This window comes from Sparus aurata, chromosome 1 (genome assembly GCF_900880675.1).
Source record: "Sparus aurata chromosome 1, fSpaAur1.1, whole genome shotgun sequence".
Taxonomy (NCBI): domain Eukaryota; kingdom Metazoa; phylum Chordata; class Actinopteri; order Spariformes; family Sparidae; genus Sparus; species Sparus aurata.
Genome location: NC_044187.1, coordinates 21,980,618 through 22,005,676, shown reverse-complemented (window position 1 = coordinate 22,005,676; position 25,059 = coordinate 21,980,618). Strand labels below are relative to the sequence as shown.

The following is a 25,059-nucleotide window of genomic DNA, read 5'->3' as shown; positions in this document are numbered from 1 at the left end:
GTGAGGAAGTGGACTTCTATTTTCCGTAAGAACTTTAATTTCTGATTAATTTTATCTGAGGATTCTAAGAAAAAAAGGCAGACTTCTGAGTTTAAAATCAGCATTCAGACACTTTGTTACACATGCCCTTAATGCTCTTACTAGATAAGGATGACTTCAGCTGAAATGTCTTCCTGTTTTTCAAATCACTCCTTGAGAAGTGAATAATGACGTTAAGTCTGTAATAAAAGACTCCTCCCTCATTCACACAGGGCAGCACCAAGCCTTATAAACACCTTGCTCATAAGCCAAAACATTATATGCAGATACGCATGGACAAAAACAATGGGCATCAAACCATCATGTCAAAAAATCGAAGAAGAAAGAACTGTCTTTCTTACCAAAGAGAATGAGGTGTACAGGATTCCTTCTCTTTTCTATGACAGAGACAACAAGATCTTCATGGCCTTTGCAGAGCAGAGGAGCACTGCAGATGACGCTGACGCAAAACAACTGGTTATGAAAACAGGAACGCTGAAGATGGAGGAGAGCACTGGTGTGAGAACGATTGAGGTAATCATCCCAAACAATTGTTTCATTGCTAAATTACTTGTGAATCTGCTTTGTTTCATTCACACATCTCTGATTAATGTTCTCTCTAGTGGTCGGAGCTCAAAGTGGTGAAGGAAGCACATCTTAAAGGACATCGTCCGATGAACCCCTGTCCAGTGTACGAGAAAACCAGCAAGACACTTTTCCTGTTCTTCATCTGTGTTAAGGACGGCATCACGGAGAGCTGGCAGATAAAGAAAGGCCATAACAAGACTCGTCTCTGCTACATTACAACAAAAGATGGTGGCCAGACTTGGAACAGTGGGGCTGATTGGTTACATCATCATGATATCAAAAAAAGAAAATGGGCCACATTTGCTGTTGGTCCAGGTCATGGTATTCAAACAGAGAGTGGTAGATTGATTATTCCAACTTATGCATATGCCTCTTGCTCCACCTCATACTGTTGCATATCACGTAAGCACTATGTCCCACATGCTCTCACTCTGTACAGTGACGATAAAGGCAGGAATTGGCATTTTAGCAGGATGCTTAAAACAGAATCACTCGAATGTGAAATGGCAGAGTTGTCTGATGATCACATCTACTGCAATGCCCGTAGTAAGGGAGATAATCGAGTGGAAGCTATTGATAAGGGGGCTGGTTTTGAAACTGTTCCGTCTGCTGGAAAGCTTGTGGAAACAGGTGGAGGCTGTCAGGGAAGTGTGGTCTCCTTTCCAGCTGTAAGCGAAGGTGCCACGTCTGACTCAAGCCCAAATAAGTGGCTGCTCTACACCCACCCAAGTGATCAGTGCAAGAGGATCGCTTTAGGAGTGTATCTGAATAAAACCCCACAGGATCCAAATGGATGGAGCAAACCCTGGATCATCAACAGTGGGCCCAGTGGTTACTTAGACCTGGCTTACATTGGTGATGGTTGGTTTGCATGTCTCATGGAGAGTGGGGTCCATAAAGAAACTGAGCAGATAAAGTGTGAAGTTTTTCATTACAGTCAAGTCGAAAATGGCATTGCAGGGAAAGAAATTGTTTTTAACTGATGTGAAGCCTTCTCTCCATTTTTACTACCATTTTGTAGACACTGTATGGGGCTGAAGACCTGAAATGATTACGAGCTCTACAAATACACCTGAATTTTAGATTCTGATGCTGATCAAGCTTTTAAATATCTGATTAAATGCTCAGGCTAATGGAGTGTGGGAAGCACTGTGAAGTTGATCAGATGGCCTTTAAAACTTCTCACTCACATCAGCCTTCAGAGCGGCTAGTTGTGTATTAGAGTGATGCAATTGTACTGAAATCACACTTATAACTACTCAATATAAAGATGTTAGATTGATATGATTTAGAAAACAAAGTTATAATGACTGACACTGTCCATGAAAATGACTGATTTTGTTTTTATTTCAGCTGTATCAACCATATTAATGATGTATGTATCAGAGATATTTTGCTGATGTTTGCTCTTATCTACAAATAAGTTTATTTTATTCATGTACAGAGTTAAAATGTTTAAAGTGTTTGACGTGGCGTTTACTCTCATTCGTGTAAAAAAAGATAAGATTGAGTGAAGGATCAAACAAAGAACGTTTCCAACCAGGTGTTTCAGGGCCGAAAGTCAGTTTTCTGTGCCGAGTTCCTGCTCCCATGAACTGGTTGTATTGTGTTGTATATTACAAGAGAAAATGTTGCGCTGAAATAATATTAACAACTATTAGACATATTGAAAGGGTTGGATTGGTATGATTTGCAAATGTAGAATTATCTACATGTTTTGACTGATATGATGTTTTAGATTGATTTCAGCTGTAACAACCATATTAAATGTGATATTTTACTAACATTTGATACTAATGTGGTGTAATTTAAGCAAAGCTGTACTGGAACAGATTTAATGTTTTTTTTTAATTATTATTAAATGTAAACAAATTTTGACAAATAAATGAAGTTATAAGCACTTTTTTATTGGTTTTCTGCAGAGTTAATCTATTTTTGCACACTTGTAAACATGCACGTCCTCAAAGGGGCACATATTTTAACTTTGATCATCAGCACTTGTCTTAACATTGTTTTTGTGCTCTTATTTGTTTGTTCATATACAGGAAGGCTGCTGTGAAAGGCAATGATAAATCGTGGATCCAGTGGTTACTCAGACTTTATGGTGTGCAGATGACATGTGAAGCGTTTCCCACTACAATCAGGTCAAGCACGGCATTAAAGAGTGAAGAAAAATCTCTACATGATGTTAAAACTTTTTTTTACTATTTTTAAAGGTTTTTGTTTTCCTTGAATAGACTCATCACCTCAAATGATACAAATATGCCTAACTTTAAGATGTTAACTGAGTTTATAAAACCAACATTGTTAATGTCCGATTATATGCTGAAATTTTATTGATACTTCTGATGCGTACGTCAAGGGATGTATCATTTAGAGGGAAATGTTGCATAGCATGAGAACTAAAAGCTTGTTTCTTGAGAATCTAATGTGACTATATAATAGTTTTACAGTATCGCTGGTGACTTTCTCTCACAGTAAGATGCTGCGAAGACAAAAGGGAAAGCAGCAGGAAAATTCTTCCTCCTGTTTTAAAAAAAAAAAACACAACACTGACTCTAATCAAGGAAGGATTCATAAATCCAGTATTACATTTGTTGAAAGGTAACTGGCCAAACTTTCTCTAATCTTTCTAACCCTCAGTTCTGCAGTTGGAAATCTAATCAAGTCACTGGTAAGGGGTCACAGAGCAGGTGTATGTGAGGGAACTCGGTGCAAGATGACGGCGCCTTCATCCAGGGTATTTGGCTTCATTTTTGTAAATTAGAAGGAGGTGGTAGAGCGTCGACCATCTTTATATAGTCTATGGTTACAGCATGTAACTCCCAGTCATGACTCTTGGTTTTACATTTCTGTCGCTGTGTACAGGTGAGGAAAAGTGTTATTAAGTGAGATTTAGAGCTGTTGGTAGGTAGATTTTTCAACAAATGGTCAGCTGTTGCACTGATTTCAGTATTAATGCCAAACTAAGCTAACTGTAACCTGCCTTTAGCCCCATACGTCATGCAGAATCAAAGTTGTAACAATCTCATTATCCAATTATTGTGGGAAAAAACAATGAGTGTACTTCCCATGATGTCAATTCATAGCAAATGAAGGGGATTTCTAACATGATGTTAAAATTCCCATCACAGTTGGTTGAACTATCAGTCCAGGGAAAATATAGTTTAATTGATTAAGACAAGAAGGAAACTTCTGTTTCCTGTTACCAGGTTGGGATGGAAACACGACAATAACTCTAATCAAATTGGCCTCACAGGGCTTCAGCATGCTGTAGACTTGTTGATATCTTTGTGAATTCCCCGGTGAAACAATACTTATAGTGGGTTGATTATCAAGAAGACAAATTGTTTTTTTTTCCTTTTATTGTATCGCCAGTGTCCCAGTATGCCTGTACTTATGATAACCATGACATTTAAAAATCAAATATTCATCTCTTCAGATCTTCTAGATATTAGTTAATATCATAATCATGTTCTCTCTCAGCCACCATAATCATGTAGTAAAAAAATGATATCGACACCCCTGATGGCCATGCACTAAATACAAATATCTTTGTAACTTGGGTGAAATGATCCTTTAGCTCATGCAAAGAGTTCATTAGGTACATGGTGAGAAAGATGCCAAAAGAGAAAGCAGCACAGATGCAGAGTCGTGTTGTAGGAGAGTAAAAAGGAGAGCAAGAAAATAAAAGATTAACTGAAACCAAACAGTAGTAGTCCTGGTGTTTGCTGTTTGTCACATGTGTGTCTCACCGCTGAAAAGGAAGTGAACCTTTATTTTCCATGTTAATCAGCTGAAACGTGCTAAAGAGGATTTGTGCCGCATGTGAAACATTTATTTGAATTCTAAGAAATTTAATTTCTGAAAAATGTGATCTGAGAATTCTTAGAAAAAAAGACAGACTTCTGAGTTTAAAATCAGCATTAAACAGTTTGTTACATGTGACCCTGATACTCTTCCTAGAAAAGGATGACGTCAACATATTTTCAAGTCACTTCTTGAAAAGCGAACAATGAAGTTTGGTCTGTGATAAGAGACCCCTCCCTCATTTAAAAACTGCACCACCCTGGAACAGTCAGCAGGCGAACTTTGATGATTGAAGCAGTTTACTCTGCATTTCATTCTTTCTTTACCATTATACGATCATTTTACACCAACCATGGATCATCACCCGCGGATTGAAACTACTTTTAAGAAATGGGTTTACAGGATTCCTTCTCTTTTCTACGACAGAGACAAAAAGAGCTTCATGGCCTTTGCAGAGCAGAGGGAGACTGTGGATGATAGCAGGACAAAACACCTGGTTATGAAAACAGGAACGCTGAAGAAGGAGGAGAGCACTGGTGTGAGAATGATTGAGGTAATCATCCAAACAATTGTTTCATTTCTAAATTACTTGTGAATCTGCTTTGTTTCATTCACACATCTCTGATTAATGTTCTCTCTAGTGGTCAGAGCTCAAAGTGGTGAAGGAGGCACATCTTGATGGACATCGTCCGATGAACCCCTGTCCAGTGTATGAGAAAACCAGCAAGACACTTTTCCTGTTCTTCATCTGTGTTCAGGACGGCATCACAGAGAGATGGCAGAGATTCTGGGGCTGTAACAGGGCTCGTCTCTGCTACATTACAACAAAAGATGGTGGCCAGACTTGGAGCGGGGTGACTGATTTGACGCATCTTCCTGATATCAATGAATGGGCCACATTTGCTGTTGGTCCAGGTCATGGTATTCAAACAGAGAGTGGTAGATTGATTATTCCAACTTATGCATATGCTTCTTGCTCCGCCTCATACTGTTGCATATCATGTTATTGCGCCGTCCCACATGCTCTCGCTCTGTACAGTGACAATAAGGGCAGTAGTTGGGAATTTGGCAGGATGCTTGAAACAAAATCAGTTGAATGTGAAATGGCAGAGGTGTCTGATGATGCAGGCAAAAACTACATCTACTGCAATGCTCGTAGTGAGGGAGGCTATCGAGTGGAAGCTATTGATACGGGGGCTGGTTTTAAAATCCTCCCGTCTGCTGGAAAGCTTGTGGAAACCGGTAAAGGCTGTCAGGGAAGTGTGGTCTCCTTTCCAGCTGTAAGCGAAGGTGCCACGTCTGACTCAAGCCCAAATAAGTGGCTGCTCTACACCCACCCAAGTGATCAGTGCAAGAGGATCGCTTTAGGAGTGTATCTGAATAAAACCCCACAGGATCCAAATGGATGGAGCAAACCCTGGATCATCAACAGTGGGCCCAGTGGTTACTCAGACCTGGCTTACATTGGTGATGGTTGGTTTGCATGTCTCATGGAGTGTGGGGTGCAGAAAGAAACTGAGCAGATAAAGTGTGAAGTTTTTCATTACAGTCAAGTCGAAAATGGCATTGCAGGGAAAGAAATTGTTTTTAACTGATGTGAAGCCTTCTCTCCATTTTTACTACCATTTTGTAGACACTGAATGGGGCTGAAGACCTGAAATGATTACGAGCTCTACAAATACACCTGAATTTTAGATTCTGATGCTGATCAAGCTTGTAAATATCTGATTAAATGCTCAGGCTAATGGAGTGTGGGAAGCATTGTGAAGTTGATCAGATGGCCTTTAAAACGTCTCACTCACATCAGCCTTCAGAGCAGCTTGTTGTGTATTAGAGTGATGCTGTTGTACTGAAATCACACTTATAACTACTCAATATAAAGATGTTAGATTGATATGATTTAGAAAACAAAGTTATAATGACTGACACTGTCCATGAAAATGACTGATTTTGTTTTTATTTCAGCTGTATCAACCATATTAATGATGTATGTATCAGAGATATTTTGCTGATGTTTGCTCTTATCTACAAATTTATTTTATTTTATTTTATAAGTTTATTTTATTCATGTACAGAGTTAAAATGTTTAAAGTGTTTGATCATCTACTTAGAAATGTAAACTTCATTCCAACTGCAGTTGGAAATGTTAATAAAGTCACTGGTAAGGGGTCATAGGTTTCTCATTGTGCCAACTTAGTGCATTAATAAATTAATAAATGCACCAGTCTGCAATGTAATTAATGATACATTTTTAAATATGAATTGTGGTCTGGATGGCTGTCTGCAGCATAGGTCACAAGTCACATTTTTCACAAAGATGGTTTTAGTTATTTTAGGTTGCTCTTATCTTGCTGAAGTAAGTTCAAATTGTATTTTTCCTGATAACTTTGGTTTTAATTAGTTATGATGCTAGAAAAAGAGGGCGTGACATAATGACTGACAGCTGAGCCCTGCTTGCAGTTGAATTGGGCAGCTGTGTGTGCGGGAACTCGGTGCAATATGACGGCGCCTTCATCCAGGATATTTGGCTTCATTTTTGTACATTAGAAGGAGGTGGTAGTGCGTCGACCATCTTTATATAGTCTATGGTTACAGCATGTAACTCCCAGTCATGACTATTGGTTTTACATTTCTGTCGCTGTGTACAGGTGAGGAAAAGTGTTATTAAGTGAGATTTAGGGCTGTTGGTAGGTAGATTTTTCAACAAATGATCAGCTGGTGCACTGATTTCAGTATTAATGCCAAGCTAAGCTAACTGTAACCTGCCTTTAGCTCCATACTTCATGCAGAATCAAAGTTGTAACAATCTCATCATCCAACTATTGTGGGAAAAAACAATGAGTGTACTTCCAACGATGTCAATTCATAGCAAATGAAGGGGATTTCTAACATGATGTTAAAATTCCCATCACAGTTGGTTGAACTATCAGTCCAAGGAAAATTATTTTTTGATAGATTAAGACGAAGAAGGAAACTCCTGTTTCCTGTTACCAGGTTTGGATGGAAACACGACAGTAACTCTAATCAAATTGGCCTCACAGGGCTTCAGCATGCTGTAGACTTGTTGATATCTTTGTACAGAATTCCCAGAAAAAATACCTATATTGGGTTGACTATCAAGAAGACAAGTTGATTTTTTTTCCTTTTATTCTATCACCAGTGTCCCAGTATGCCTGTACTTATGATAACCGTGACATTTAAAAATCAAATATTCATTTCTTCAGATCTTCTAGATATTAGATAATATCGTTGTCATGTTGTCTTTCGGCCACCATAATCATGTAGTAAAAAAAGATATCGACACCCCTGATGGCCATGCACTAAATACAAATATCTTTGTAACTTGGGTGAAATGATCCTTTAGCTCATGCAAAGAGTTCATTTGGTACATGGTGAGAAAGATGCCAAGAGAGAAAGCAGCACAGATGCAGAGTCGTGTTGTAGGAGAGTAAAGAAATAACAGATTAACTGAAACCATACCCCCTTTTATCAAAGGTCACTGAGATTGTAGCAGTCCTGGTGTTTGCTATTTGTCACGTGTGTCACTGCTGAAAAGGAAGTGGACTTTTATTTTCTGTGTTAATCAACTGAAAAGTGCTGCTGAGGATTTTTTTCATAGTCACTTCTTGAAAAGTGAAGAATTCAGTTTAGTCTGTAATCAGAGACCCCTTTCTGATAAAAAATACCTGCACTGCACTGGAACAGCAGGCAATCTCTATTGATTGAAGCAGTTTACTCTGTCTTCATTCTTTCGTAACCATTGTACGATCACTTTACACATAACATGGACGACATAACTTTAAAGGATTATCTGCAGAAGCCAAATCAAACCTCCATGCATCAAAGGCCTGTAGCAGTCCTGGTGTTTGCTGTTCGTCACGTGTGTGTGTCACTGCTGAAAACACAGAAACACACAGAGAGAAGTCCTTCAATGTGTTGGATCACTTTATGGTTGACTGAGGCTGAGCTGACGACGTCATGTCTCAGGCTCTCTGCAAAACACAGCTGGTTAAATTAGGACTTTTCTGCAATCTTCTCTTTTTTCTGCTTTTGTTGTGGCTTTGAATCATGCCCAGACTATAATCATACATATTTATCCCAGAACACACACCCACACCTATGAAAGAGAGCTGAGGATATATTAAGCAACAGCTGTTTGGATAAAAAGTTTGTTGTTGTAAATAAACTGGATTGTCACCTTGACCTTAAGTCCGTCTCTCACTCCCTCTCTGCCTCTCTGCCTCATGGATTATTGTTTCCGAGGGTTACACTGTCTTTATCATGACTCACTTTTCACCTTTTTTGTTTCTTTTATCAATGGAAATCGACTTCCATACTTTGGCAGTGCCACTCTGTCAGTAAAGTCTTTCTCTTTTTACAGACATATTGAAATCATGAGCTCATGGGTGGCTCTAGTGTCACATGTTAACCCTCCATGCCCATCTTTAGGGACTGGAGAGGGTTCCCCTTTCTTCAAACATTCATACATACTCCAGCAGCGTATTTCCTGTCACAGTCTGACAGTGGCCCACACATCACCAACTAACTTTAATGGGCCACTCTCGATGAGGATATACATGGAGATTTGATGTTTTCAAAGCGGGGAGCAGGACTGTGAGTGTGCATGTGCGGTATAATTGAAGTAAACTCTGATATGAAAGAGCGTGCCAGGAAAAGCAAACTGCTCCCTGAGGGATTATTTAGGCTGAAGGCAGCTGTTTACAGACGGCAGACGATCTGCTATGAGCCATATCACACTTACACCAGCAGCTACGTCCTGGGAGAGATTTTTTTTTACACATTTACCCACTGATGTTCCTCTGAAGAACAAACGTGCAAACAGAAGTGTAGTGCTACAACATAAGCAAGCCTCTATTGTGAGATCGACAGTAAAAACATGTAAAACTTTAAATGACAGTGTAAGAAACATATTAAAACTCAGACGTTTTTGAAATTCTGTTTTGAATAAACAGTTTTAATTTAAAGACTGAAAAATGGAAAATGCAAGTTTATTATATTTTCTGTGTAAAAATTGGGTTTCATCCACTAAAGAAGCTTTTTTTTTTGTTGCATTAGTAGACTTGACAGGACAACACTGCCAAGTCACAAATAATAATTTGTTCTTAATGATTTGCCTGGTTAATCAAAAGTCAAATCAAATGTATTAACAACAAGATAAATTATTTTATAATTTAAACTAAACTGCCTCTTTTTAACTGCATTTACTCTGATTGAATAACTTTCGCAACCCCTGACACTTTTATAATCTCTTACAACCTGCAGACAGCCGTCTGGCGGAGCAACAGACAGTCGAAGTCAATGTTTACTTCACAAATAAAGACTAAAAACTTTTTGTCCTGAACAAACATAATATGATGAGCTGCAGCTGCAGCTGATTATGAGACACTACAGGTGGAAGAAACAAATAAACGTTTTTCATGCATTGCTCAGTTTTCTGACATTTTATGCTGTTTTGCTTCCATAGAATTGATTTTTTTCAGACTGGTGGAAAGAAAATTGGTACACATTTAATTTCACAACCTCATTATCTAAAAATAACATTTCTCAACACTTTTACAAAAAAATAACTGTCTGCTGGTGACGTTTTATTGTGAAATCCACACAATTATTCGCCTGAAGTGTGTCCACTCGAGGCCACTGTAGTGAAAATAGGCCTGTAGGCTTCATAACGCATCACTGAAAAAGAGTCATTCTGCAGAGTAGGTCCGTAAAGGCCCAATTAAATAACATGTTGCTGTTTCTTCTCATTCCTAAATACAGGCGCTTTTTGCCTCATATTTCCACATAAAAAGAAACAAAAAAAGAAGCCACAAGCGATGAAAGTCAGCGCAGTGGTACAATTTTAACAGATGATCACATGCATTTCATATATTCATGCTGATCACTGCCAGACTGCGGAGGCTGACCAGACCAGCGTGTGGTAATAGAGGCCTGATCTGACTAAAGCAAACATGGACACACACACACACACACACACACACACACACACACACACACACACACACACACACCAACGGTCAATAAACAAGCAAGGGAAAAAGATAATAATGTGCTGGTGCTCAGATATTTTGTCAAATCACACGATCACGATGTTTTCACGTCGGTTTACTTATTTTTAATTCATTATCATGGGTATTTTTTTTTTTCATCGTTCAAATCTTACAAAATAAACGGCCCCACATTTTGCCACACAAAGCTCCATCGTCGCTCTTAGCCTGTCACCCTATAATTAGTTGCATTGAATTATGTAAAGGCTATTGATTTTTTCTTTAATATTCATTATTCTATGTTGCGGTTTAATTCACGTTTCACTGATGTCTTGTCTCAAATTCCGCCAAAACAAAAGGACAGAAATATCTCGGCCTAAAACAGTAAATCAATAATCTAAAAGAAATGTAGGTAACTTTTATTTGATGATGTCTGATGATTATAAACCCTGTGATATTTAATCCAGATTGCACAGATTTTCAAAATTCATTCACGTTTTATTGCAAACATATTTAAAATGTAAAATATCATGTATCCAAAAACATCTGCGTCAAGAAAACAACTCGCTGAATATAGCGGCCTGTCCGCAGGTTTAGGCCGTCATTAAAAACTGTCGTACCTTTTACATTCTGTACCATGTGAGTTTATTCTGAGATTCCCGTAAATTCGTCATCAAATTAAATTGAATTCGACGAAACTTTTATGATCCCAGTCGGGAAACTGGACACGTGAGAGACATGTTGGTAGCTGGGAATCATTCCGTGCAGCGACACAGGAGACATGAATGAGGAGCCGGGGGCCAAAGATGGGACGGCGGCGCAGCGAACCGGGTCGAGATGTTCAAATGTAAGACGAGAGGGGAAATTCTTGGAGAGGAGCGAGGAGAGCGCAGGTATGATGCTGTTCACAGGTGCGATACACTGGGAGCCCAAACGACTCCTTATGTCCAGGTCGCGGTATAAATCAGGACCCATGCTGTGCGCACCGAGCAGCGGGAAGACGGGCACCAGGCTGCGCTCCGGCGCCCTGGAGTCCTTCAGCGCGCCCACACAGAAATGCTGCCTCTTGAAGCGTTTCCTCCGCCGAAGGAAACTCCCGTTTTCAAACATATCGGCCGACATGGGATCCAGGGTCCAATAATTCCCTTTTCCAGGATTCCCAGGTTCCCGGGGCATTTTGACAAAGCAGTCATTCAGAGACAAGTTGTGGCGGATTGAGTTTTGCCACGCAGGGAACTTCTCCCGATAATATGCAAAGCGCTGGCTGATGAAATCACAGATCTCACTGAGAGTGAGTCTCTTCTTCGGGCTCTGGAGGATGGCCATGGTGATGAGAGCGATGTAGGAGTACGGGGGCTTCACCGAGGCGGTTCTCCTGCCCGGACCCTCCTGTAGCCGGACCGTGAAGTCTCCCTCCTCCCGGTCTGCAGGAGCGAAGGATGACGCGCTCTGCTCAAAGTCGACATTACTCTCACTAAACACTGAGAGATCTGTCTTCTTCACGTCTGTCTGTCCCCCAACGTCAATGTTCGACCCGTCCATGAGTTTGCCGCCCAAGGTCATGGTCCAGAGCGTCCGGTGGCACGCCGGCCCCAGCAGGCGAGATCAGCGCCTGTCCGGGACAGAGCAGACCCCCTTCTCTCCTTTCATTCACAAAAAAAAAAAAAAAGTTGCGCATCTGACTGCATCTTTGACTTTTCTGCCTCCCACTCTAAACTTTCTCCTCCTCCTCCTCCTCCTCAGTCTGTCTTCATCACAACAGCAGCAGACACAAACCTGAAGCAAAAACATCTGAATGAAAGGTTCAGATTGTGAATGATACTACTGAGGATAATAATAATTATCCTATGATTCAAGTATCTTGAGTGATAGATGATATTTGAAAGTCACGATTTCACTGTGGGAAGAATGGTCGCATCTGAATTCCTGTTTTATACAACTGGCCTACTTTTCCCTTTTGGATGAGGCAGCAAAGACACAATTGAGATCCATTAATGCCAAGATGTATGCAGGAATTATGTTTAATTGTAGTACAATGTCTCAAAAATGACTGTCTGGATATCAATGTTAGATTAACTATAACTGCACTTTGAAAATAAGTATTTACTAAGTCATGCATTCATAAAAGTACAAAATAAAAGTACATTATACAGATGTACCCTCGACAGATTCTGTTTCAAATAGCATATATAATTATAATTGGATTATACATACATTAATTTATGAGCACGCAGGTTGGAGCTACAATTAACTACTTTACGTACTACTTTGTAACAATTCATATTTCACAAGGGGATTATGTTTACGATAAAAGAAGAAAATATAGCTTTCAAACAAAAGTAGTCAAGTAGACAGTTTTCCTCTGAAATATGATGCAAAGGTATCCATGTCATGATGATACTCCAATAAAATACAAGTACAAGTACAGCACTTGCAGAGTTACTCTCCCTCACTGCTGACTCTGTTTCAGTTGATGCTTTGGTGACCGCAGCAGGTGAGGCTGATTTGGACTAAAATATGCTTAATGTAAAAATGAAGCAAGCACATTCATTTTATTGAGCTTGTTTCTATCTTTTATGTTCTTGGCCCAAACAACGCTCATTTCCTTCGGTGTTCCTCACTGCTGGATGGTTGGGCACATGGCAAGAGAGGCAGCTCTCTCTCTCTCTCTCTCTCTCTCTCTCTCTGGCTGTTTCAAATAAGAGGAAGACGTAATCCGTTTTTGAAATAATAGCTGCACTGTATCAATCCGTGTGAGGCCACCCACTTGGCAAATGGTGCTTTACTGCAGGGTGGGCTGAGGAAACTGTGGGAAGTCTCATTAATGAACAATTCTTCCTTGTAGCTCTCCACATAGTTTAATGTGATATGTGCACCCCTAAGAAACTATTACACTATTTTATAATCACTGCATTTTTAGGAGGGGATTACATCAAGTACAGTACCTTAAAAACAGAACCAGGGAACAAATTGGATGGTTCATACTGAATTTAATACGAAACCAATGCAAGCTCACACAAAAATTTTGTTTTTTCTTCTCACGGGAAACAGCAACTAAACCAGCAAAAGTCCGCAAACAAACAACGAGAAAATAAACGATTACAAATCAGAAACAAGACAAAGAAAACAAAATCAATAACTTAACTTGTGCAACTTAATGTCTATCCACTGAACTTAGCAGACAGTCTTGCTGTCAAGGTCAAGAGAAGTGAATTGTTTTGCAGTTAATAACAGTGAACGCAGCGCTGAGCTCAGGTCCTGTACAGAAATGACTTTCTACTGCAGCCATCTGGCACCGCAGACCATCGTACACAGGCAACACTGAAGCTATTTAGATGAAAAATGTCACCAATTATGACTAAACTTTCCACTGAATGTTTTCTCATAGTTGCCCTTCAGTATGCCATTAATTTCCGCAAATGTTTCTCAGCTCTGCTACAAACTGTCTGTGCTTCAACAATCTATCCCTTTTTGTGCAGATGGAAGAAAACAAACCCATCAACTGTATAAAGATCTGTCACACATGCTACATAGATGTCAGCCGGTGGCACAAATAGAGCAGGTAAAGCCTCAAGTACAAATATGTTTTTAGACATTGTCCTCTATTTTTAACTGCTTTAGGAGTTCTGAAGGTTCTGAATGTTTTTCCTGTAGCAGTGAATCTAATTTAAATACTCAGAGTCACCTAAGATGTAAGACGCTGGTGCTGCTCTTCCATATCTGCAATCACATCTGTAGTGAATCATAGTGGACCAAGAACTACAGGAGCCGAAAGTGTAGCCTTGAACTGTCATGTGCAAAAGTGTGTGTGTGTGTGTGTGTGTGTGTGTGTGTGTGTGTGTGTGTGTGTGTGTGAAGAGCTTTGTCACATGTGGACATAAAAACCTTCGCTCTGTGTATGTTCCCTAGGCGGTGTGTTTCCGCAGAGCTGAGGTCAGCCTCACAAAGTTTCCACACTTGAGGCAGCACGAGTTGGAGTTGCCCTCTTTCCTCGGGATATGCCAGCAGTTGACACAGCGCACTCTGTACTTCTTATACCTTCAAAAGTTCAAGACAGAAAAATAATACACAGATGAGCCCTTTCATGTTCAGGTCTCATGATGGAGGTGATTTTATCCATACCTCATATATATTTAGTATTTATCTGTGAATATATGAAGTAGATCTCAGTTATGGGTCCCTGGCTACATTTACATGCACACAAACTTTCTACTGTTATTTCGGATACGACAATATTCAGGATCTGAAACATGTTGTGTAAACTATTTGAATATTCATAATTCGGCATAATTCCGTACAAAGCATTTCCAATAACAAAATTTGGGATATTCTGGGATTATCATTATTTTAGGAGTGTTCTCTGGACATGTTTGCAATGTCTTCAGAATACATACATAGCAGTTTGAGACCTCTTTGTTTACAGCATACAGTCGGCTGTGTGCATTATCAAAAAAACAGCCAACCATTTGCAAAGCCGAGTTAGAAACGCATGCACAGAAGAAAAGCCCACGATTCTGGTCAGACGAAGAAACCCATCTCCTTTTTAAACATTATAAATAACTTGGAATATCAGTCGCTTTTTGGATATGCATACATTTTGCAACACCTCTCTTCTAGCAGGTAGTTGAATGATGGTTTTTCATTTGCCATGTGAACAGCTTAGTTGGAGATTAGGGCAAAAAACAGAATACTGTGTGCATGTAAACTGAGCCACTGTCAATGTCAGCTACCTTATTCCACAAGCATTACAGAGGGGGGTCCCGTCCTCTGCATCTCTCCACATGGGGGTCTTCCTGGTGCAGCATGATGCACAGACCTTACCCTCTTTTGTGAAACAGAAAAAAAACATAATCGTTAGTATTACTGGTATTTTAAAATGAGTGAACTTTGAGAAACAGTTTTTGTCTTAATGACAGATGTACTTTAATGCATCATAACATTTTTTGAATAATTAACGCTAATCAATAGATCAGTACTACAACCTGGAAGAGTATCGTGTATTTTTGATGTCCTTCTATGAGCTGGAAAATGTCCAATTGTTAAGTAGTGTTGAAATGTGTTACCAAGGAGAGACTCTAATCAATTCATTTGAAATGCAATGAAGTTTCACTCTATTGATGGTGAAAACACACCAACTCAAAAACATCAGTTTAACAGCTGAAAGTTAAAATCACATGCTGGAATTTATACTGAATTTCACGGTCTCCTGAGAACTAGATGATATCCATCATGGTTGGAGGATATTTACACAGCAGCTTTCATAAATACTTGTACAAATGTCCACCACCTGTCCTGAGCGACGCTATAAAGTCACATGTTCTGGTGTCATGGCGTCCTCTAGTGGAGAGAATTGACATTTCATACCTCAAATGATGTTATATCAACTACAATAGAGTGATGCTTCTGATGCATCCAATGTAAACACATAAGATGGATGCATTTATATTCAAGTATATATCTGAAACTTAAATAATTGCAGTCATTTACTTCATTAATTATGTACATTATTCACTCTTCCTTCCCCTTAATTTTCCCCATAAAAAAGTTTTGGAGCATTTTGGAGATGAGAGCGTATGTATTGTATGTATTGTACAGATTTCAGAGTTCAGAGTTTCTATCATCTAAAATTTCACAGGCTTCACATTGCTGTCTAACGAGCCTATAAAATTGACGTGAAGTGACTTCAGCTTGACTGAACAGGACAGGCACTGGAGTGTTACTCACTGGAAACACTGGCTGCTGGGTCACTCTCCTCTTCCGAGCCACTTGTTTTGAGGGATTTCTGTGCTGTACGTGTCCTCGGCCTCGGTTTTCTCACACTCTTGCAGAGTTCCTTGCTGTGTTGGGCACACAAGCAGCAAAAGAGTGAGTACATTTTACCTACTGATATGTTATCTTCTAAATTCTTGTACAAAAAAAACAAGTCTCTCACTACCTGTACTTTGAAGTTATGAGGAGCCGACACTGTTCCTTACTGTCGTCCAGCTCCGTGTCCATCCTGAACGTCACTCCCTGGAAGTCTGGATCTTGGATATCAGCACTCCGGCTGGGGCGGGGTTGTTTTCTAGGAGTCTTGGTTCTCCACTTCTGGGTAAAGGGAAGGACATTTTTTTCCTTTTCCACTGGTCTGTGTTCTGGTTCTGATGGTACAGAAGGTGAGTGGTTCTTTTCACCATCATAGCTTGAGGATTTCACTTGAGAAATTGGAGGGAACTTTTCCACTATTGGAGCATGTGTGCATTCTGGTGTAGAAGCAGTGATTTTGTCACATGGGAACTCTGTAGTCCAAGCAAGGTTTGCATTGTGGTCTAGTGTTAGTGCTGGCTTTGTAAGAGCCACGCTTGCATCTTCATTTTCAATAAAAGTCAGCTGGGTACTGAGGGATTCATTTTCAGAGGATGGTGCCTTCAAAATATCCTGTTCAGGAGAGAAACAATTCTTCTTGCTCTCCTGGTTCCACTGAAATAGTCTGTGAACACTGAACTTGTTCTCTCTTTTGTCTCTGTGGTGAGGTTGAGATGATGCTGAGATTTCCTCCTCCAGCTCTGGTCTAACAGCAACAGTTTTTTCAACAGCCTGTGACTGAAGACAACAGTCTTTCACACTGGACTCTGGTGTTCCAGTTCCACCACTGCAGACTCTCACATCTTCCACTGAACTAACACAGATTGGGGTATCCTCTCTCTCGCAGACAAGAACAGATGGTCTCAAAGTGCATTCAACACTTATGAAGTCACCTCCAACTCCCTGATCTGTTCCATCTGTTGCTTCGTCTACTGAATGGCCTAATTTTGTGTCAGATGATGCTGAACTAAAGTCAGAGTCCTCTACATCACTGTGATGCAGGAGCCTCTCACACTGCAGGTCGATCAGACTCAATACTTGAGGGTCAACAAAAGTTGTGACCTTACTGCTGTGACTTTTCTCCTTCACTTTTTTCATCTGATTACAAGGCATCTTATGAGACAAACCCTGCTGGTGGGAGCCGTTAGAGATTTGAAATGAATGTGCATCATCTTCCTCTTTTTTAGACACAAAAGGACCCTGCCTAGAAGTCTCATTTAGCCAGGTGGAGGGCAAATTTGTGTCCAGGAAACTGTTGTGGATGGGGGAAGCTAGCTTGGAAACTTCTTGGAAAAGATACAGGAGGGCTGAATGGGAGGCATCATGTTCCATTGCGCTCTGGTTTCCCTGGATGAAGGAAGCTTGTGTCTCTGGTCCTGTGCTCATGTTTGGACAGTGTCTGCATCATAATAACAAACAAACAGCTTTCAGATCACTTGTCCCATAAAGGGGTTCATTACAGAGATAGGAAATAATAAAAGCAGTTATTTTTTGACACAAAATTATGTTGAACCCACATGAATAGTACTTGAGTAAAAGTCTGAAAGTCTCTGATAGTACTTAAGTATCAAAAATACAAGTGAAAGTAAATGGTAAATGCATTTACATGTATATATTCTACATTATGGGTCGACCCAGTGGCCAATTACTAAAAGCAATGTTCAGCATTTTTCTGATTGTCAGAATCTGCTTTGGTTTTTTGTGTGTGTTTTTTTAATGAATTATTTAAAAATGTGCGGCTTGATGCATCATACTGCAAAGTAACTAGTAACTAAAGTTATCAGATAGATGTAGTGGAGTACAAAGTACACAGTATAAGCATAAAGTAGCAGAAAATGGATATGCTCAGTAAAGTTTAAGTGCCTCAAAGTTGTACTTAAGTACAGAACTTAAATACAGTACCTCCATTCCAGGGCTAAATGGATTTCAAACATTGCCACAACAGAGAATATTACAAATTGTGCCAAATCTATATCCACAGTGACAACAGGTAAGCTATTGCAGTGTTTAACTTTTTTTTCCAAACTGTGGCGACAGTGACGTTAGCTTCTTGACTTGAGGATAGTATTATTGCAATGTTCCATTGACCTACATTATTTTTAAGCTAACAAGACTCGACTGGTGACAATTTAAATGTAAACCCCTGTTAAAAACAACAACAACAATTATTTAAAAAAAAAAACTAACTTAAATGAAGCCGATAGATTTGTTCTTTTCATAAAAACGTAACTTCGGCCTACTCAACCGGCGGAGGAAATGTAACAAACCGTGGAACCCTCGGTGCAGCTCCAGAGTTCTAGAACACTGACGTAGCTCCTGTGTTCTACAATAATGAAGATTTTTTTCGCGGTTTTCTTGAGTTGGACTGTCGCGAGCGCAGAAGCAGGTCGAACGGAGACCGACGCAATATTGGAAATCAGTGAAATTATGACTGAACCTGTCGATTCTTCCACCTCTACTCTCTCATATTTGCATCCGAATATGTCTGGACCACATTAAAAAATATTGAATGATGGTCGATTTAGTTGCTTATACAGAAGTATGTGTACTTTATTTCATTTATTGTTTTGGCGTAGTAACTATGGCCAGGCTGAACCAAAGCCTGGATTATGATTTCTCATAGTTTTAGGCAGATCTACTCTACAAGATTCAGTTGTCGCACATGTTGATCCTGTAACTGTGATCTAACTTAAAAATCGCAGATCCATGCTTCTATTTGTCTATTCTTGACCTGTCATGGCCTCTGTGGATAACCACGTCTTGATCATTTGGGCCTGAAGAGAACAGTTAAAAATCGGGCCAAGAATCATATTAAAAACGTGCAGACCACTCAGTTTACCTGTCATCGTTGCGTACTACTGTTCATGCTCACCTCGGATCTTCAGATCGATCGCCACAAAACTGTGCCAACATTGTCGTAACTCTCACCGATGGAGCTGATGTGTTGCTATGACGTGTTCTGGACCAGGAAACATTGCGCGGGTGTATTTGATTTGCTGGATTACACCTGTTTGGGAATAAAAGTGCTGCCCACTCACAGTCTTAGTTTCACTTTGTAGCTGCTGCAACCACACGAATGCATGTTGAAATATTTGCCGGACAAATGCAGCGATTTTACTAAGAATAGCTGCCTTCTTTTCATACAATGAACTATTGGTTGTTTCCATCTTGATGCAACAATGGAAAAAATGTCCCATTTTTTGTTCCTCTGGCAATGACAAGTCTCAAAAAAGCATCTTTTTAAAACTGATTTTATTGCACAACTTTAAATATTTGTAATTCCTAAGACATATTATACAGAATTCACTTATATTTGTGCGTAAATTGGACGAGTACAGTAGACTTTAAGGTAGATGTAGTAAACTCAATCCATGGTAACACAAAGCCCACCAGCTTCAGAACAGATAAGTCTCCACCTCCATCTCAAAGCACACCTGAACCAGATCTGCTAATTAAGCTGAATCACTGGCACCTAACAGGAAGTGCTTTAAATGAACACTCGAAGCAAAATCAGCCATATATGATTGGAAATGTCTATAGTGAATAAAATGTAATCATTAACAGTCTAAATCCTGGTTTATTTTTCACTATATTTAAAGAGACCATCCGTTAAGCTCCAGTCAAATACTGTCATCTAACACCACTTCATCATATGGCTTCCTCTTCTCCAGGGCCATGCAGAGGAAAACTGAGGGTTTGTGACTTAGTGCTGATTACAGTTAGTGGGTACTTACTGATAAGCCATGACAACACCTACAAATGAGCATATAGATGAGAGTAAATTCTATGTATACAATATCTGACAAGGGAATCAGGGTGGCAGAAATGATCAGCTTGTGAGACTTGTGCGTGTATGAGCTGTAACAAGGAATGTTCCATTTAACGGCATAAAGATGAACTTTGTTAAAACAGGTGTGCGATGTATAAAACAAGCATGAAATGTATCTAAATGTATAGGGTGTTTTAACAAAGAACAGCTTTTGATATTGAATGGTGTTGTAATGCTGGCCTGAGAACATGTCCACAAAAATAAATACAATATCAGTTAAACCATCACAGGGCTTTTTTTTTTTTTTTGGTTGTTGGAAGTAACCATTAGTTTCACCTTCACTCATATAATGTCTGACTCTGCCTGATCTCATCTGCAGGTCGGTCCTGTCATTGGTTAACTGTGGAATCAGTTGTTCTTCAAGTCATCTTGGGAGTTGCTACGGACTTCACTATCCTCGCAGTGTATCTCTTCATGGTCGCAACCCGTCACTCCAGGGGCAGCGCAGAGACCCCATGGCATTTTCCATCAATCCCCCTCTTCATCATCATCATCTGGGCCTCTTCTCAGTGAGGTTTGGGCACATGCCCGTCCACATAGAAGTTCCTGGTGACTTTGGGCAGTGTGAGCTCGATTCCATCCAGGTCTCGGGTGAGGGTGATCTGGCATCCCAGCCGGGAGTTCTCCTGAAGCATGGGCGCCATGTCCAGCATGTCATCCTCCCTAGAGAGCCAACATATCTGTCAGCATTTACAATGACCTCCCTTTCACCTCATCAAACATATTAGCTGAAAACTGAAATGGTTCAGGAAGATGTCATTTGTAGCAGACCTACCTCTCCTCAGGTTCTGGCAGTTTGTCAAAATGGTCAGCACTCACATAGACCTGACATGTTGAGCAAGCTAGAGATGCCTCACAGGCTCCTGGATGAAAAAGGAACATAGTTAATGAGCATTAATTGTCTTAACAACATGCTTCAATAAAACCTCAAAAATAACTTTAAGACCTCATTTAGAACAAATCAGGCATTGCAGAGGTGGACACAACTGGGAAAATATCATCGCTTGGTTTCTGAACTCGCCATGAAAGTGCCCAATTTCCAGCTTTATGCTTGGGAGAAACAGTTCCTCCAGAGAGGATTTCTCCATTCGTATCAAGTTTGGAGAGTATTTCTCTTCCCCTGCTGGTGCAGTCACCTGGCACCACAATGTTGTTAGAGGACGTAAGCAACATAAATGCATTATATGGTGGACCTCTGAATGTTTGTGCGTGGAGTCTGTCATGTCAGCCAGTGCTTATAAGACAATGTGAAAAGCTTCCATCATAAGTATCACAGACTTTGTTTATAGTGTAATTTATTCATTTTCTAAATGTAGTGCGAACAGCTTGAACTACAATAATACAGACCAGCCTGTCTGATTGCTGAGTTATGCGACTGACCACCGCAGCATGACATCAACCCCTTCAGTCCACACTGGTGCAGCCTAAACAGCTTACCAAGTAAAAATAATTCAGAGGGCTGGTGTTTTTCGCTGCAACACCTGCTTTGATCTAAAACAGGCCCATCTGTGTAAATGCTCACCTTCCAGGTCAATTCCATGCTTGTGCGCCAGATACAGGACGTTATCTCCCACCTTGGCCTTAACTGGGATCCTCTTACCAGACCGATCTATATACACCACGTTCACCCTGAACAGCAAAAAAGGTTAGAAATTATTTAGCTTTATTTACGTATTTCAGTTAATCTTGCAAGGTTTTGAAAATTTTCAAATCATCATTGGGCTGTTTTAAGGCTTGAAAAAGAATCACAAAAAATCTGCACATTGTTGCATAGTTTAAAAACATCTGAAGAAAAAAAACACTGACAAAAGAATCAGTTCTTCATTTCCTTTATATTTTTTCTGTCACTCTAGAGACGCAATGCATGTTTCTGTGTCAGGTGAAACTGTTCACCTACACACTGTTTATGCTGTATTAGTTTAAGAGCACAAAGCCCTTTCCATTGCTCACATTACATTTCTGGCTAACTGAATACTGCTACTTTTGATTGCTGCCATTTTCTAACAAATATAGGTTAACATAGTTTTTTTGTTATTTTAAGCATAAGGACAAAAAGCTAGTTTCCAACTCAAACACACAGAGAAGAGCAACAACTGTAATAGTTTGTTGTAAATGTAGAAAGCGCTTTAATATTTTGCTTCTCATTGAGTTCATTGCCTTGCTAAAAACACTTTGGACAAAATGACACTGAGATAAAACCAACAGCTCTGAAATTTATGGATGACCCACTCTGAGAAACAGCGACTACCAAATTAAGATGAAAAAAACTGTCAGAACTATCAAACTTTAATAATGTATACCCACTCAATGGGTTTTGTTTACAATTTGTCTCCTAAATGCAAACTGAATATGTAAGCTGTTGGTTTAGAGCACAACCGTTTCACTTTAAAGTAAAGAACTGGTTCAGTCCATGTTCAGGATGTGTTCAGTGTGCAAAAAATAAATAAATAAATAATGCATGTTCAGCATGACAATGCAAAAAATTGAAGAAACTTCCCCTGAATATCTGTTGTAGCCTCCTCTAACTTGGACTTGTGGTGCATCTGTTAGTAGGATTTGTGCATGAACACCGACTGGGAAAACCACATAAATCCAAAATAAAAGCACGTAGTGAACTTACACATCCTCCGGGTCCTCTGCATTGGAGCTGCCCTCCTCACTGTGGTAAAGACCTTCGAGAGAAGAAACAACAACTCTGTGTCTCTGCTGTCATTGGTAATATCAGACTGTGCCGGATGTGGACAATGTTTGACTTGTTGCACAAAGTTTCACCAGCCATACTGGGCATGCTGACTTTAAGTTACACAAGTGTTATTGAGCGGATTCTCGACTCTAATAACCTCTGATGTCCTTTCACCACCAGCCTCCAGACTTTGCCGGCACTAACAACAACATAAACTATAAACTCCGGAACAAAAAACAAAGATTTATTACGACTATTTATCAACAAACGGTCCAGAGAGAAGAACCAGCTTCTGATGGAGGCTAAAATGTGTTAGCAAGCTGCACCACTCACCTTTACTCGTCTGCAAGTTTCGGTTTATCGTCCGGAAGCTGTCAAATGAACCCCTCCTTTGGACATTAGCCGCGCCGCTCACACAGCTCTTTAACCTGTTGAGAGGACACGTGTTACAGTCCGGCATAACTCGAGAAAGTCTGAAAGTCAGCCCCATGCTCGACCGGACAGCAGCAGAGGCCGCCATGATTGTGTTTTTGTCACATGGCCGAAAGCGACCAATAGGAGAAGAGCACTGTGGCGATGACGTCTCAGCTGTGACGTACAGCTCTGACAGCAGAGGGCGCTGCTGCTTCTCACACTGCACAGGAAATACAGATCATAACAGGAGGATGATGTCAGATTTACTGAGGTTAAAACAAAACTCATGAACTTAAAGTAGTGAAAGTGCAAGTACTCATCAGGCAGATTGACCGCTGTCTGTGTTGCTTTGAATTTAGTCTCTTATTGGATCAATGGTATTGATAACCTCTATTAACATGTAATCCGTACCTTGTTGTGCGTAGCTGGTCAAGGTCGAGCAAATTTAAATTGCTCTGCATACTGTTTGGTATTTTAATCTCAAACGAAGCACAATATTTTCATCACAGTGTATTTTATTATTTCATGATGAATACATATACATAATTCATACATATGAGACAAAATAAAAAATACTTTGACAATAACACCCCTCCTCCATCCCAATCCCATTAACCCCTACAACATTCACAACAACACTAGTTGCATTCGAGATGAACGATCACCCTGTGCCAAAACAAAGCTAAAATAAACAAGGAAAAGGGAATATCAAGGTAATATTTTCTAAGATCATCGCCTGTTTTGTAAGTCTTAATCTGTAAAGTATATAGTACCTAAACACTCTGAACTTAAATGAAAATGCAAGTACCTCGGTTTTGTTTATCATTTGAGTGAATGTACTTTGTTACTCTCCAACCACAGGAGATTTATTAGGTAAATGAATGACAATCTACAAATGCATCAGAGAATATCAAACTCCAGACATCATTTATTTGCTTCTATCAGGGTGGAGGTTTTTATCTCCCTAGAAGTGGTAGCATAGAGGTCTTTTACTTCACCATCTTTAAAAAAAAAAGAAAAGAAAAAAGGCAGGGATAAAAAGTACTGGATTTAATTAAAAATTTCAGGCACTTGTACTTGAGTATTTCCATTTGCTGTTTCTTTTAATGTTATATATTTTTACTCAACTTCATTTATCTGATATATGATCACTTATGATGTACTGTAATAGACTGATCTATCCGACATCATATAGAATATTTGTAATTGGCTTTAAATTAATCAACTACACGTCTAAAACGCAGCTATAACTAACTATTTCAATGCATTATCGTAAGTTAATAACATTCCAATACAGTAAAACATACAACAATGTAACCATTTGAAAGGGGCCATTCAGCATAATGCATAACCTTTCTTACCTTATTTGCCCAAAATGCCACCGTTTCTGTGTGCAACACCACTGTCTTAAAATAAAAATCTCAGGTCTGTAACAGTTTGTCAGACGTAATGTAGGTGCTGACTACAAACAAAACTCATTACATCATAACAGTGTTATGTGTTGAAAACTTGTATGTTGAAGTAAACACTGTGTAACGCCGTGATCCTCCCCCCTCACTGAAGTTACATAGTGCAGAAACAAGTGATGGCTGAGACAGAGACACCATTCATCCTGTTACAAGACACTGTACCATCACAATTATTTTGAAGCTGTTATCTTAAGATTAAAAAAGTGAGATGATGTTGCTTTAAATACTATTTGAGTGCTCATTGGGAAATGTTATTTGGTCTGTGACCAGCTGTGAATAAGATAGGGCTCAATTCTTTCTCAAGATGGTTTGGTGATAAGTGAAGACAGTGTTGTTTTATTCATTGCTGTTTTTATTTTTTTGCTGCTTTTTTTTTTTTTTTTTTTTACTTTCTGA

General features: G+C 39.6%; 4 protein-coding genes and 1 pseudogene across 6 annotated transcripts; 2 read left to right on the top strand and 3 right to left on the bottom strand.

Annotated features, from left to right (window-relative positions):
* Nucleotides 1-112: 112 nt before the first annotated feature.
* Nucleotides 113-2,432, top strand: LOC115597399 (sialidase-4-like). The gene is made up of 2 exons (XM_030443306.1): nucleotides 113-552; nucleotides 642-2,432. Exons 1-2 carry the CDS (start codon nucleotides 325-327, stop codon nucleotides 1,587-1,589), a joined length of 1,176 nt encoding a protein of 391 aa, XP_030299166.1. The 5' UTR covers nucleotides 113-324; the 3' UTR covers nucleotides 1,590-2,432.
* Nucleotides 2,433-4,672: 2,240 nt separating this feature from the next.
* LOC115579120 (sialidase-4-like) lies at nucleotides 4,673-6,585 on the top strand. The gene is made up of 2 exons (XM_030412632.1): nucleotides 4,673-4,969; nucleotides 5,058-6,585. Exons 1-2 carry the CDS (start codon nucleotides 4,769-4,771, stop codon nucleotides 6,009-6,011), a joined length of 1,155 nt encoding a protein of 384 aa, XP_030268492.1. The 5' UTR covers nucleotides 4,673-4,768; the 3' UTR covers nucleotides 6,012-6,585.
* Nucleotides 6,586-10,003: 3,418 nt separating this feature from the next.
* On the bottom strand, nucleotides 10,004-12,416 carry LOC115590685 (forkhead box protein D3-like; annotated as a pseudogene).
* A 978-nt stretch (nucleotides 12,417-13,394) lies between these two features.
* On the bottom strand, nucleotides 13,395-19,260 carry zglp1 (zinc finger GATA like protein 1). 3 transcript variants are annotated; one of them, XR_003983597.1, is made up of 6 exons: nucleotides 19,141-19,260; nucleotides 16,360-17,667; nucleotides 16,149-16,261; nucleotides 15,155-15,248; nucleotides 14,280-14,462; nucleotides 13,395-14,247 (listed from the first exon to the last, which is right to left on the bottom strand). XR_003983597.1 is itself a non-coding variant. In XM_030412643.1 (5 exons), exons 1-5 carry the CDS (start codon nucleotides 19,179-19,181, stop codon nucleotides 14,330-14,332), a joined length of 1,689 nt encoding a protein of 562 aa, XP_030268503.1. In that variant the 5' UTR covers nucleotides 19,182-19,260; the 3' UTR covers nucleotides 13,395-14,329. The 3 variants fall into 3 exon arrangements, 2 of the variants coding, with proteins under 2 accessions (XP_030268503.1, XP_030268513.1); XM_030412643.1 differs by having other exon boundaries at nucleotides 13,395-14,462; XM_030412653.1 differs by having other exon boundaries at nucleotides 13,395-14,462; nucleotides 19,108-19,233.
* Nucleotides 19,261-19,503: 243 nt separating this feature from the next.
* Nucleotides 19,504-23,311, bottom strand: fdx2 (ferredoxin 2). Its single transcript, XM_030413965.1, has 5 exons — nucleotides 23,114-23,311; nucleotides 22,718-22,769; nucleotides 21,620-21,726; nucleotides 20,873-20,960; nucleotides 19,504-20,760 (listed from the first exon to the last, which is right to left on the bottom strand). The coding sequence occupies exons 1-5, from the start codon at nucleotides 23,298-23,300 to the stop codon at nucleotides 20,604-20,606; spliced, it is 591 nt and encodes a 196-aa protein (XP_030269825.1). The 5' UTR covers nucleotides 23,301-23,311; the 3' UTR covers nucleotides 19,504-20,603.
* Between the last annotated feature and the right edge of the window lie 1,748 nt (nucleotides 23,312-25,059).